We start from the raw sequence: 15,245 nt of genomic DNA, 5'->3' as shown, positions 1-15,245 counted from the left end.
GTTTTTCTCCCTTTCTATGATTTGTGCATATTCTCCTCCCCAAGGAAACCCCCATAGACTTGCCTTTCTCCAGGCTTCAAGTTTCTTATGAACTTCTTCTTGGACCCAAGTAACTCTGTTCCTCTTTAGCAATCCACTCATCTTATTACTTTTCCCAAAATACTTTGCTAATTAGGCCAGCGCCCTAACCCACCCCCATTCCCTGCTGTATAAACTCTGGATTCTAATCGTCTACTCCAATCATCTGAAGAAGCGGGTCTTACCCATGAAAACTCATGACCTAATAAATTTGTTAGTCTTTAAATTGCTGCAGGATGGCTTGTTATTTGTGAAACACGGCCGCCTCCTGAGACTATAGGCCAACTGTGGATACTCGTTTATCCTACAAATGCCTCCATGTGTTGTTTCATGCTGTCTTTTACCAACGGAATGCCTTTCTTGTACTCATATGAAAGGCAAATACAGTATCCTTTTAAGACCCAACAATGCTGTGATGCTTGCAAGAAAAAAGCAGTTATTGATATTTAAATTAATGGTTTTTAAGGCCAGGGGACCATTGTGATTATATAATTTGATTTCACTAATACAAGAAAAGGAACTGCACCTAATAATTTTGCATGTTTCAAGCTGAAGTGCATCTTTAGATGGACAACCAATCTGTGTATAAAAATATTTGTTTAGTGGCAGATGAGGATAGTTTATTTTTTATTTTTGAACGTCCTCCCTCCCGCCTTCTAAATGGTTTGGCATCATTAAGTTGTACCTTATAGCTAACCTATGTTGCTGAATCATTTTTTTAGGTTTTTCATCTTTCTTCCACTGGCCCTCCCATTTTTTGTTTGTTTAAAATTTATCTCAGTAAGGCAACAACAGTCTTCCTGTTTGTTCCTTTGTCATGTCAAACAACGGGGCCTTGGACATGTTACAATACAAATAATGAGAGGGACTTTTTGAGAAAGATAAACTGGCCAAATGCTATGAAGTAACAATTTTATGTTGGTAATTAATTTGAATATCTGATTTATAGCTCCCAGTTTAAAACACTACCTAAACATACACATTACTGGAATAGTGTATAATTATGTCATAATTAGGAGGCCTTATGGGAAGAGAGCAAAAGTTATGTTTTTACATGAGGTTATTAGAGTGAAGTTTGTTTTCTGTAGTCAGAATAGTAACATTACTAATATGGTGAAAAAATGTTTAAAATATGAGAAGGCTCTTTGAACTTCTCCTATTTTAAATGGAAATATATCTGCCTACAGTATAAAATTTAGAAGTCACCCATTGTCTTAAAATGACATCATATTTTTTAAACACCTCCTGCTGAACACGTCAAGCAAAGTTAAATTTTTCATCTACCAGAAGCTGTTTTGATTTTCCTATAATAAAACCAAGAAACACAGTAGACTTGGTATTTCAAAGTCTTATTAGTGCACCATATAAGGTGAAACCGATGAATATTTGTCAGTGCTGGTGTATAGCCAGTACCATTGTTTGGCCATACAAATTTGAAGATTGGGTCATAGAGAGGGAAGGAAAGAATGGAAAGAGGAAAAGCCTTCCATGAGAGTATAGCCCTAGTCTGTCAGTTTAAGAATGTTATATTCTACCAGATTATATGTCATGGCAGGGTGGCCTTTCAGTATTCTTGTTTAATTTTTTTAACATAGTTGTCTTTGTTTCCAGTCAGTTACTTGATAGTGGTGTTATCCTCAATTTCTTGAATGCTCGATAACTGACAATGAAAAATTATTTGCACAGGGAAAAAAAACAGCACTGCAACAAATAATGTGAATATGCAGGTTATTTTTTCTCAAATTTATTGATACAGTTTGCATGTAGTTTTTAGCTCCTTTTATTCACATAAACTAACTTTTCAGGTTAGGAAAATAAGAGTTGTCCCACAGCTTGGTGGAAATATAGTGCTAGAACACTCATACTTTTTGAAGCTCCACCTGATGATTATATTAGAAGAGTCTAAAAATAAGACAGTAAAATAGAATAAACACAGACACATTAAACTTAATTCTCTTTTTATGCTGATGTTTGTCAGCAATAACGCAAAGTCCTTGGTAAAAGAAGTATATTGGTTAGGAGAACTATGTCCATTAAGGCTATCTGGGTGATGACTTATTTTGTATCCAACTCAGCTATCAATATTATCCTTTCAGTGACATGCAGTGCCTTCTTACAGCATCAGTGTACAGCAAAATAGCAAATTCTTCTGTATTGTGTATTTGTGTGTTTACTTTTGACACTGCTTGCTTGAAAATTTTAAGATGTTTACACATCCTATGATGTAGCCATCTAGCTAATATGTAGTTTCTAATATTAATTTAATGTGACCAGTAGAAAGTCACTGATATTGTTGGTATCAAAGCAGGAACAGACAGATTCATGACTCATTGTACTTAGTAATTTAAAAGAGGCAGATTGACGACTGTGAAGCTAAAGCAAGGACTCCTGGGGGAAAAAAAATCCAATTGAAACCAGAATGAGACAGTACCCAGAAAGAGTCATCAAGATGCTGATGCAGAATTCCAGTGAAGCAGTCTTGAGATAACCATCTGTTGCATTGTAACTGATTTCAACATACTGCGCAAAAACTAATAAACGTATAGAAGTTGGGTTGTCTTGCCATGACGCTTTGGGTTCCATTCTGCAAAGCCTTGGTGCAGTGGATGATGATCGACATTACCTGGCTCTCGCACTCAGGCTCAATCTAACTGTCTATTAGATTAGTCAAAGCCACAGACTAGTAATTATAACATTGGCAGGACTGGTATATATGTGTGAATGGATGCATATACTACCATTTATATTATATTCTCAATAAATGTGGCGTGGTTCCTTTTCTTCCAAAAAGATGTTTTGTGCTTCTTAGCAGCATAACGTTTTAGTGGAGAATGCAGGCTACGTTGCTTATATTAAGTGTCCTTTTAGAACAATTTAAAAGTATCTGCAGTAAATATTCTTTTTTCTTTTCAGGTTATTATGACAACACAATATTTCACAGAGTTGTGCCTGGTTTTATAGTTCAAGGAGGAGATCCAACTGGTACTGGGTCTGGTGGAGAGTCAATCTATGGGCTCCCTTTCAAGGTAGTTATCTGTATAGCTTGTTTTTAAATTACTTTATATTCATTTGCAAGTTACTTTACTGCAAGGAGAGATTGATTAAACAAACTTTACACAAGAAATGCCTCTTTTTGCATAAACAGGGATTGCTTGCATATTTTTTCTCTATATTTTTGCATGTGCAAAAATCTGTCTGAATTGTACCCATTACCCTAATACAATGTATTAGCTTATTACAGTGACTTCCAGCCTGTGGCTTGCATGTCACCTAATTAGCATATAGATGGATCCCAGTTGGAGCCTGCCCTTTCCTATAGGGTGCAGTCCCAGGCTCCTGTTGGCCACACTTCCATTGGCTGCCCTGCCCACTTGCTGCCTGGCCCTGCTCAATGAAGTCCTGGGCTCTCCCTGGCTGTATACCCAGCCCCACAAATCAGGGTTCCAGACTTGCAACACCATATGGCAGGATCTATCTCAGCTTCTCTCTGGCTACCTGCTGGCCATCTGGTGCTGCACAGTAGGATCCTGGGCTTCTATCATCTGTGTGGCAGGATCCCATGTACTCATTTGGTGGCCACCTGCCTTCTGCCTGTTCCCATGTGGCAAGGTCGTGGCTTCACTCCAACTGCCTACTTGCTGTGCACCTACATGGTGGCCTCCAGCTGTCAGTCACCCAACTCTGTGCGGGGGGCGTCTGGCATTTGACACCACTCCAGGGTCTGTGTCCAACTACCCATTTCCACGCAAGTGTTTTGGATCCTGAGTGCCTGGCCCAGTGATCCCCAGAACTGGCCCTGTTCTGGGCAGGGGCACTGGACATAGGGCCCATTGGAGCAGAACACTGCGGATAGGGTCACCCTGGCCCCTGACATAGGACTGAATGGCCCCATGTGGCAGGATTCCAGGCTTAGGGCTGCCCAGCGAGGTTCCCAGATTCTGGCTGCTGGCCACCAAGCCCTACATGGTGGGGGAAATATTCTGTGATTCTGTCTTGCCCCACACTGTGGGGTCTGGTATCTGGCCCACGGCAGGGTCCAGGTCCCGCTCTCTGGTCCTTGAGGGGTGTATGTATCCCTTGTACCGTGCCCACTGCTCTCCTCTGGGCATGGGCACTGAGCATAGGGAAATGTGGGGAGATTGGGGGTGGTGGTCACTGTAGTTCTCAGCCCACAGCCTATGTAATACAGTAAACCCCTGATATGCACAATTTCGACTAGCACTTAACTTGTGTCAATGCAAGTTATGTGCAAGTCAAAATCCTGGGGTTCCCAGGGGTTGGGGGCTGGTGGGAGCACAGCTTCTCTGCCAGCTCCCTGCTCTAGGCTTCAGCTCCCTCAGCTGGGGGAAGCTGAGGAGCAGTTGCTCTGCCATGGCTATCTGCCCATCTGGCTCTCCCAGCTGGAGGAAGCCATGCAGAATCCGTGCCTGGCTCCCTGCCACTGGCTGGAGCTAGGACACTGACCAGCACTGGTGTTCTGGTCAGTTTCTTGGCTTCCACAAGCCTAGGGGAACCAGGAGCTAGGTTGCCGCCTGGTTCTTGGCTTTCCCTTTCTCTCCTGCCCCACCGACTTGCATGAAATTTGTGGGTGTGCAGGAACACAACACTCATATAACTTGGGGATCTGCTGTACATGCTGCCTGTGTTTTTGTGATCTGTTAGACCACTCTAAAGTGGTTAATGCTATATGGCAGCTATTGTGTCACTGGGAATATTTAGAGGCAAGGCCCTGTATACTCTGTGTAAACCTGCCCTGATTTTTTTCAGCTCAGGATTATGCTTTTTTTAAACCTCAGGCCTCAAAGGGGTAGTTTCCCTATCCTGACTGCATGAAGAAACAGATTTATATTACGAAACTGGGAACATGTGATCAATTGGCCAGACTGATTTTTTTTCCTAGTTAACATTAGTACGCAACTTTTGTTTATTTTTTGTGTGCTATCTCGGCGTACAGTATCTTCTGGAAATGATTGAGTTGCATGAAGTTAGCTTCAGGTTTTATGTACAAGAAGGACTATTACGTGGAATCAGGACTGAGCAGGGTATTGTTGCTCAGATGCCACTATGGTAGTTCTGTCCAATAGTGTGGCTGCAGTGTTGATCTCCATATGGCAGTGATTCCTTCCCATTCTGATCTGTGAGGGAGCTTACAGACTCAACAAAAAGGCTAAGGAATAAGGGAGAAAGAGGACCTGTGCCTCAGCAGTTGCAGAGTATGCTCCAAATGGAGGACCTACTTATAAGGGCACTTTGGGTACTTTTGAGAGCTTTCCATTCCACAAGTGAAATTCTGTACACAAACAGAAGAAAAATAACCTGTTTTGTAAGGCTCACTGTGCTTCTGCCACCCTCGTAGTTATACAGGATCCATTCCTGTTTCCCAGTTCAGCCTTATGAGACTAGATCACAAAAAAACTGTAGTTTCATACCACTGCCTTAACCTTGGTCTTAGGGTGCATCTGTAAAGTTAACAGGAGCCCAGTTAAGTCATAATCATGCTCTGAGATGTGTGGGTGAGAACTTAGTTTATGCAGAACCCCCATTGAAAAGTGAGAAGTGGACAAATGCCTGTGCTTAGCTTTTCTTTTTGTCATGCTAGCTCTTGTGTGTACAGTAAACCCTCAATTTAACGGACTTCAGAAATAATGGACGCTGTCTGCCAGTCTCTCCTCCCCGCCACAAATAAATGCCAGCAACTCACCAGGGCGGCTGGGGCTGCCGTGACCATAGCAGATGTAGAGATTGGAGGAGTCACCGGGGTTGGGGCCACTGGGGCTATTGCAGCAGCTGGGGCTAGAGGAGCCACCTGAGCAGCTGGGGCTGCCAGGGCTTGAGCAGCCACCGGCGCCAGAGAAGCAAAGATCCTCCTGCCAAGCTCTTACTCCTGAGCCTGTGGTGTTTCTCCCAGGTCTCAGACAGAGCATTCCCTAGTGCACCTTGCAAGGTGCCTCCAGTCCTGCAGATTCAGATTTAACAGACTTTCTCATTAATGGGCACCCCTTCCTTCTATTAGTCCATTAAATCGAGAGTTTACTGTACTTAAATAAATCACAATCACCTATTTGTGCATCATCTTTACGTTTCCAGGATATTTATCTATAGTCAGGGCTGGCTGAAAGAAAAAGAAATGACAACTAGAGGTGGTTGTGGGAAAATTGCATGTGATCTTGTATTTGAAGGTTATCATAATGTGTATGCACAGGAGTTTGAATTAAGTTTGCATGAGCAACTTTAATTTTGGCATATTCTATCTTTGAATAAAGGCTGATTCTTCCTCCTTTAGTTTCTCAGAGTTGTACCTTACTTTGGAAGTATTGTGTTGTGCGGTACAAGTAAGAAGTCAGTGTATAAAAATGGTGAAATGCTGGTACTATTAAAATCAACTGCAAAATTCCCATTGATTTTAAGGGGAACTGGATTTGTTCCTAAATACAACATTAGCCTAACAAATATATGATAATTTTGATGTGTCAAGAAAAATGCAGGTTTTAGTCTTTTTTCTTTCTTTTCTTTTCTTTTTTTTTCTCCCCGATGGAAAAGATTTTAAATACTATTTTTTTTTAAAATATTGTTGTGAAGTTGACAAATGTTTTTTCCATTTGTTGGCCTTGTTAACAAGACGCTCTTCAGCTTGCACTTTTAAAAAATTAATGTGTGTGTTTGCGTTGCTGACCTGAGGGTAGTTTTTGATGTTTCCTTCAAGAATATTTTCCTAAAGAGGAGTAATTATGTGCTTATTCACATTGGCATACCAGAAAACAAAAAGAAATGATGGAAAGAGCAGAAATTTTGTTTAAAAGTTTTTCAATTAAAGATCAGAAAGCACGATACTTATATAGGAAGACAACCGTAAATAATGTTATTTTGGTACAACATTATGAAATTTTTCAAATACAAGAAATTCTTGTATGTATTTTAAGGTGTTTGTGAGCTTGTTAAACAAGTTGAAAATTAAAAGTGCATATTAAACCATCTTCCTTTGTATTTGGTAGGATGAATTCCACTCAAGATTGCGTTTTAATCGAAGAGGACTGGTTGCTATGGCAAATGCTGGAGCTCATGATAATGGCAGTCAGTTCTTCTTTACCCTGGGCCGTGCAGATGAGCTTAACAGCAAGCACACCATTTTTGGAAAGGTTTGCTTTAGAGTCCTGACTTGAATCATAGTTTTGACAGAGGCAATAATGTGCACTTCTAAATTTAGAAAGAGTTTTCTTACTATCTAGTACTCTACACAACTCAAATGCATTTTGCTATTTTCAAAGTTATTTTAGTAGTAAGAACATTGCAATTTTTCTACACCTACCATGCCTGACACTAATGTTTTCGGTAGTTCCCCTTAATAATTTTCCATTGTTTTTCTACATGGAAATTTTGCAATAAACTTTTTCAGAGAAATCTAATAAAAATAATAGTTCTCTGATTGTCTCATATATGCTTGTTTTTTCTATTATTAAAATGTTAATTTAGAAATGCAGTTCTAATATCACTATTCAAGAGCAACATAAGCAATTAAAGCAATAAAATGATGTCAAGGAAACATGGATGCTGTCGAGTAGATTAACTTCAAAATAAGACCCATTTTATACACCTGTACACTACAGAATTTTTTTGTTAGTTTTATTTTCAACTCACAGCACTCACTGAGAAATTTTAGAGAAAAATAACTTTTTTCTGGGATCCACAAATACTTGTTTAGCTTCTTTCAACTAACTTTTGTGGTGATTAAATGAAAAAAACCTTGAACGTAGTATCAGGTTGCTAAAGAGCAGAGTCTTGTTGTGTTTGAAATATGTAATAGATATCCCACTCTTATATATTCAAATTATTTACATAAACGTTTCCTTAAATTTTGCAGAATAATTAACAAGCAATCTGAAAAATGTTTGGCTTTAAAATAACTAACTTCAAAAACTTGATGTTTTTTCAACTTTAAAAGAAGTATTAAAAATGAACTTTTAAAGAAGTTTAAAACCTTCTTTGTGCATTTGATAGATTACTGGGGATACCATATACAATATGTTACGACTGGCTGAGGTAGAAATTGACAAAGAAGAAAGACCACTCAATCCACACAAAATAAAAAGTAGTGAGGTATGTATGGTGTTAACTAAAATATTATATCTTTAAACAGTTGTGTTCTGGTAGGAAGTATTGGCATTAATTTATCTGAGTGAATTATATATTATTGCAGAATAATATTTATGAGTGTATTTTAAGTCTTATATTTAATGACATAAGCGTTCTAAATTACAACAAAATGTTTTTTAAATATTTGACTTTTTTGTAGGTATTGTTTAATCCTTTTGATGACATCATTCCAAGAACAAATAAAAAGCTGAAAAAGGACAAACCAGGGGAAGAAGTAAAAAAGTCAAAATCCAAAGCCACAAAGTAATTATACTTCATATGTGGGCTTTTCTTTAATTTTTTTACAGCTCTAATTATAAAATAATTTCACTCCTGTTGTATGATATGCTAGTGCCTTTGTATAGTATCTTGTAAAATAAATGTTGTGGCTGATCTTTTTCAAGATGGGAGTACATAAAATCAGTTTTCAGTTTTAAGCAATTTGTTCTTTTCCTTTTTCTTAATGCTGAATACTATAGTTGGTACAGTGTTGTTCATGTACAGCTATAGGTATAAGATTTCAGCATTATATACCCAATTACAATTTTAAAAACGTATTTAAAGAGCAGTAAGATTGTAATACGAACCAGTCATAAATTAAGAAGTGCCAGAATAAAGGGTGCCTGTGCAACCTTAATATGGGTCTCTTGGATTTAAGCATCGTGATAAAGTGTCTGATTCCTTAATTATATAGTACTTTGTCTGTGGCATCTCCACCTCCTTCTGTGTGCTCGACTGACTCAGTTTTGGGAATAAATTAACACTCTAGTGAGTGTCAGAGTTTTCTGTAGGACCATTCATTTGGCGCAGTAATTGGAAAGTGTCTAGTTAATAAGGCAAAGATTTGCAAGAAAAATGGTCTTATACTCAAAGAAATTGAATTCCATTCTAGAGAACTGGATTCTATTCATACCTGTGTCCACAGAGTTCCTTTGTGATATGGAAAGTTATTTAAATTAAAATATTCACTAATGGCTGCTAATTATGTGTTTCTCCTTTTCTGGATATCATTTTTGGAGACATTTGTTGTCAAATTTGAAGCATTGAATGCTCACATCTGCAAGTAAAGTCAATGGAGATGTGTTTTGAATGAATAAAGTGCTACAAAAATGCTGTGATCTGTAAAGATCAGTCCTTTAGTATCTCAAGTTTTGTACCTAAAATTAATGAATGCTTTTTTGACAATTTTAGCCGTAATATCTTTGTGCTTTTCTACAAAAGAGGATAGTACCATTGTGATATCATGGAATGGTTGTATTGATAAGTTCATTAATGTTTGTGAAGCATTAAGATAGAACAGCGAGATTACCAAAAAAAAAAAAAAATAAGAGTTTTTTATTCAGTGCAGGGTTTGGATGGTGTGTATTAAAAAAATGTTTTGTGACTATGAATTTTGAAGGCAGACCGTAAAAAGAAATATCAGTCTCTAGTTAGTCCTTCAGTAAATGAGGCAGTAGTCCTAGGTAGAGAATAGTGTCATTATGTAATTAAAATTGTATGATAATGCATGTGCACAAGAGAGCAAATTTGCATGGATAACCTTAATTCTAACATTTTTTAATTTATGAATGCTGCATGGCCTTAATCTTCTAACAGGTTTTTTTTAGTATATTACTGGTTTACAAAAAAGGGACACAAATGTAAAAACAAATTCCGTCATGTGGATCTATAACATATATTGAGTTTTCAGCAAAATTCAGTTAAATCCCAGCACAGATACCTACCACTTAAAGCCAACAGATTAATTGGCTGTAGTAGAAGACTTTTAACCTCTGTGTGGATCAAGTGCTTTGGAAGGGGATGAGATGCACACAATTTGACACTGAGAATCACATCCAGTGGTTTGAGCCTTGGCCTTGTAAACCTAGGGTTGTGAGTTCAATCTGTGAGGAGGCCATTTAAGGGTCTGGGGCAAATAGATTTTTAAAGAAGTCTGTCAGGGATGGTGCTTGGCCCTGTCAAGAGGAGAGGGGACTGGACTTTGATCTCTCCAGCTCTGTGAGATATGTGTGTATATGTATCTATCTGCAGTTGGAGAAATGTAGAGATTCAGGACTATTCCACCTCGCATGGTCTGCGGGTTGTCTGGGGACTGCCTCCAACTCCATCTGTCCCCTGCCCTCCACACCCTGCAGGCTCTTTCTGCCACTGGCCTCCAGCATCCCCTCCTGTGGTCTGCAGGCTGTCTGGGGTCTGCCCCACCTCCAACAGCCCCCTCTGTGGCCTATAGGTTCTTTGGGGGAGCAGGCTCTGGATTTGGGGCAGGGGAGCTACTTACCCAGTCTTTGTGGCTGGCAAGATGGTAGAGCCCCAGCCCTGCTGGCCTCTCTCTTGGTACTGCACCTTCCCCCAGCTCCCCAGTGGCCACTCTCAGTATTACATCCCTGTCTGAGACCCTCCCCCCACACTTTCACTTCCCCCCTCCTCCTGCCCCTCCTTGCTTTCCATGTTCTGGGAAATCTTGGGATTTTAGGCATTTCCCACTTTCCAGGCACAACCAAACCCTGACCTTGGTTTAAGTTAAGATAAGAGGAAACTGCATACAAAATTTTATGGTCGTAGCTCTTATGGGTTAAGAGGAGTTCTTGAACAAAGTTTGCACAGATAGAATCTAAAATATATATATATAGATGTACCTGCCTCCATTCCAATTCTCACTACCGTGGGACTCTGCATGGCTCCTGCTTATTTGTCCCCCTGCCACCTCTCCCTGCTACAGCAGGAATTTCAGTACTCAAAAGTCCTCCTGGTGTTAAAGGATCCAGTGCCTCTATTACTTACCAGGACTGCACACCTTTCAGTAACAAGGTTTCCTGGGTCACTATTGCCACACTTCTCTTCCTTCTCCAATTTTGACTACACAATGTGACTACACAATGTATTGCTTCCCTGGACTATATGAAAGAGGTGTCTTCTGACTCTCAAATCTCTTGCCTACTCTGAGTTGTTACTGTCCTTCACGTACAGAAAGACAACACTGCCCTTCAGCCTGCTGGGGTGATCAGTCATGGATGTTTCTTTTCATGTCCTGTGCTCTTTTTCACTGGCCTCACTATGCATACATATCTCATAGAGCCAGATGGGACTTTGAAAGATTTTTTTTTTAATCTGTTTGCCCCAGGCTGCTAAATGACCCTCTCAGGGACTGAGCCCATAACCCTGGAGTTATAAGGCCAAATGCTCAAGCCACTGAGATACCTTGGCACTGTATTGATAAAATGTTAAAGGGAACTGAGTCCCTTAAAACAGACACCCATTCTCTTGTATCTTACCTTCCTCTTCTCCAGCTAGAGCCAGGAGAGGAGACATTTGAGGGAAAAGTAGCTAGAGCTAACAAAAAGATTACACCTCATGTAGATCAAGCAGGACAAGGACTAAGTCATTTTGATTGCACTGACTTGGCCAAGGCAGACTGGCACCCTTAGCTGATTCAGTTGACTTCTTGTTCCTTCCTGAGACTTCCAGTCAGTTGCCACCTGTTGTCACATGGTGCTAGTCAAACGGATCACACCAGTATGGAAATTTTGTGACTTCAAGCAAGGCTCCTAGGTTGTTCTCAGGAGGGAGTCTTCCCACTTAGCAGAGGTACAACAGGTTTTGTTAAATAGCAGAAAAGCAGCTACAGGAAATACTTATCTTCAGAAATGGAAGAAATTTCAAATGGCTATGTTTCTTGGTGAATGTCACCTGTCCCTGCTTCTTTCTCCACCTCCTCGACTATCTGTTATAATTAAAAAGTTCATGTTTTGAGTTCTGTTAGAATTCACTGAGCAGGAATAACAGTCCTTCACTAATCCATGGAAGGTTTTTATGACAATCTCAAGACTTTGAAAACGTTTGATTCTTTATCTACATATTAAGGAATGTAACCCAGTATGGGACTTGAACTTCGTCCTCAATTGCCTTATGACACAGGTTTTTGAGCTGTTAGCTACATATTCACTACTCCACTTGGCAATGGAAACCATTTTTAAGTGACCACCATTTCTGCACAGAGAAGGAAAGAATTGAGGGTTTTAATGGCAGATCCCCTCCCCACTTTCCCTCTCCATCCTATAGTGTTCTTCAAGGAATAGCCTTTGTTTCAACCAAATCCTGAGTTTCTTCCTAAGTGTCCTCTACCTTTCCTCTTAAACAGATCATTCCTTCACCATTCAACCTCCCCACCCCTGAAAGTGTACCTGACTGTTTTGACTGTGGAAGTATCTAGAGGATCCAGAGGCTCCACCCAAAGTCTGTGGTGGTGGATCTCTGGGTATATTATTTCATGTTATGACTCAGACAACATTAGAAATTGCCAGGCCGTTCTACAATGTTGCAATCTATGTTTTCAGCATTACTAACAAATGTTCCAGTTACTGAAATTAGAAGGCCTGAAACCTTGATTTCAGTATGTACTTTGTACTTTAGTATGTATGTTCATGCTTCTAGATCAGCTATGGCAGTTAGTACATTTCTGTCTTCAGTATAGGATTTTACTCTGAAGACCCTACCTTCCTCTGGCAAGGAAGTCACTTGGAGCGGAGACCACTTAGGCATGTTACTTGAAGGAAGGAGAGGTAACCTACCATGTGCAGTAACAGATTTTCAAAATGTGTGTACCTACAGATATTCTATAACCTGCTACCTTCTCCCTGGTGGGACTTGGTAATAGAGAAGGAACTGAAGGCATTTCACCCATCTAGTAGGGCAGGTGTGTGGGCGAAATCAGCACTGCTACCAAACATTTATAATGAAAAGCACAGAAGGGTATATGTGTACCTGAAGTGGCGCATCCATAAAGGATACATCTTGAAGAACTCCAGTTACTGCTCAAGGATAGTAGCCTCTCCTTTCTCTCCACCCTTTATCATCATTAGGCTTCTGCCTTCTCCAGTGCCGGGTATAAGCAGTTTCTATGCCTTGCACTCATTGACGTCTTGAAACTAGAAGGAACAATTGAGCCAACTGCATGCAGTCTTTTCAGAGGTCTGCAACTTGGATAAACTTTGTGTGACTTTTCATGAGGGTGGCAAAAGGCTTGCTCCTGATACTGGGACAACCAGCTCCTTGTTACATTTCTTGTTACTGTTGTAAAAATCATTGTAAGAATTTTTGTGACATAGGCAAAACAATGCTTATTTCTCTAGTCTCAGAAGTATCTGGATGATTTTAGCTGAAATTTATGCTTCACTACCCCCCCCTTTAAATCTCCTGCCCCCAGAAAAATCAGCTTGAGGGAGACACCTGGAATGGAAAATTTCGGCCCCAAAAGTTGAAGTTTGGAAAAGTTATAGCAACTAAAAATACCTTTGTATGCTAAGGGTGGAATAGTAGTGAACATGTAGCTAATAATTTAAATGAAGTAGCACCAGTTATTTACTGGATATGTTATTTATAAGAATTTTGAAATTTCATGTTCGTTGTTTACACGTTCAAACTGTCACTGGATCAAAATGTGTATTTTGTTTTTTAAAGAAATTTTAGTTTGCTTTCATTTGGAGAGGAAGCTGAAGAGGAGGAAGTGGAAGTCAACAGAGTTAGTCAGGTACAGTTCTCATTTATTTGTCCCTTTCTCTTCTTTTTCTGTTCTTACTGTTTTTATTTTGACATCATTGTTTTATAGCGATAATATATCAGTTTGAAGCCTTGAAAGTTCATTTTGTAGTTTTCTTAGATTTGATCAATAACAATATTAGCAGTAGGTAGCATACTCAGTTCATAGCATTCTATTTTCAGATATTTTAGTCTTTTAAAGCTTATTATGTAACTTATCTTTTGATATGTAATTTTGAATATGATTTTAGGTTCCTGACTTGAACAATTGTTTTGTTGTCTCTTTAAATACAATGATGTTAGACGTCACAGTATATTAGAAATTCTCCCATTCAGATTCCATTCAGAAGGAGAGGCTAAATGAAAAATTCAGAAGGTAAGAAATGTCAGATTTATGGCTGTCTATTCAACTGCACTTCTGGCCCTTTGTTCATCCTTCCAGTGAACTAAATGATGCTCATGGGAAAAAAAATGTGTTCATGTAATTAAAGGGTATATCGTGGTGAATATGCAGAAGTAGGCAAATTAGGATTAGACTGGTACCATAGTTCAGGTTTCTTCTGACTTTCAAGTGGTTGACTTTGCTACCTACACAAAATTATTTAAATGTTTTTGTACTCTCCAAAGTTCAGTTTTGTGTGATTGGAACTGTCTACAGCAAAGTCTAGTTGCAAAGGTACACTGATCTGTTGGCTCTATGCTAGGGACCTCAATGGGTTAGAAGGACTATTAACCAAAAATAATGGCACATTTCTGAAAACCTAGGATAATATTTTCAAATGTGCATATCTAAATTATCCATTGCCTTGCATTCCTCCACTGCATCATCATCTTCATCTTTCACCAATATACCTTCCACCCTTTCTAGCCTACTAAAACTTCCCTCACCAGGATCACTAATGGTCTCTTCTTGGCCAAATCTGAGGGTCTTTACTATATCTTCATCTTTTGACTTCTACATTTTCATTTTGCTGACCATAGCCTTAGGCACAAATTCCTACTCTCCCTTGGGTTTCACAATACTATCTTCAGTGGATCTTCTTTCACCTCTCTGATTTGTCCTTTTGCATCTTTTGGTGAGTTCCCATTCATCTTTCTGCCACTCTGAAGATGGTAATCCTTAGGATTATGTTCTTAGACTTTCCCTCTTTTTTGATGGATCTTGTTACTTACAAAAACTCAGCTGTCATCTGTCTATTGACAAGTCACATATCTACCTTTACATTCCTATTTTACTGTTTTGTCTTGTGTGACAGACTACGACTCTATGACACCTCCATTTGGAAGGTCTGCCATCAGTTTTTGAGCCTTATCTCCCTTTTCTTCCCAAATTCTTCCTGCTTTCCTCATCAGTGCCACTGTTTTCAATATTATCATCCTTTCTTCCACTCAGAGCCGGTGCTTGATGACTATTTTGGGTGACTCCTCTTCCTCTATCATATGTATTCAGACCAACTGAGCTGAACGATCTCTAAAAAGAGAGTTGCACTAGTCGCCATTCG

General features: G+C 39.4%; 1 protein-coding gene across 2 annotated transcripts in view; it reads left to right on the top strand.

Moving 5' to 3' along the window:
* CWC27 (CWC27 spliceosome associated cyclophilin) overlaps window positions 1-15,245 on the top strand; it is a 164,855-nt gene that overhangs the window by 11,730 nt on the left and 137,880 nt on the right. For both annotated transcript variants that reach the window (XM_074995517.1, XM_074995519.1), the window contains exons 3-7: window positions 2,992-3,104; window positions 7,071-7,214; window positions 8,074-8,172; window positions 8,369-8,472; window positions 13,666-13,735. In XM_074995517.1, the coding sequence (XP_074851618.1) occupies window positions 2,992-3,104; window positions 7,071-7,214; window positions 8,074-8,172; window positions 8,369-8,472; window positions 13,666-13,735 (530 nt within the window). The remainder of the gene's footprint in view (window positions 1-2,991; window positions 3,105-7,070; window positions 7,215-8,073; window positions 8,173-8,368; window positions 8,473-13,665; window positions 13,736-15,245) is intronic.

Source organism: Carettochelys insculpta, chromosome 5 (genome assembly GCF_033958435.1).
Source record: "Carettochelys insculpta isolate YL-2023 chromosome 5, ASM3395843v1, whole genome shotgun sequence".
NCBI classification, from domain to species: Eukaryota; Metazoa; Chordata; order Testudines; family Carettochelyidae; genus Carettochelys; species Carettochelys insculpta.
Note: the sequence above shows the minus strand (reverse complement) of the source record. Positions and strands in the feature narration are given on the sequence as shown.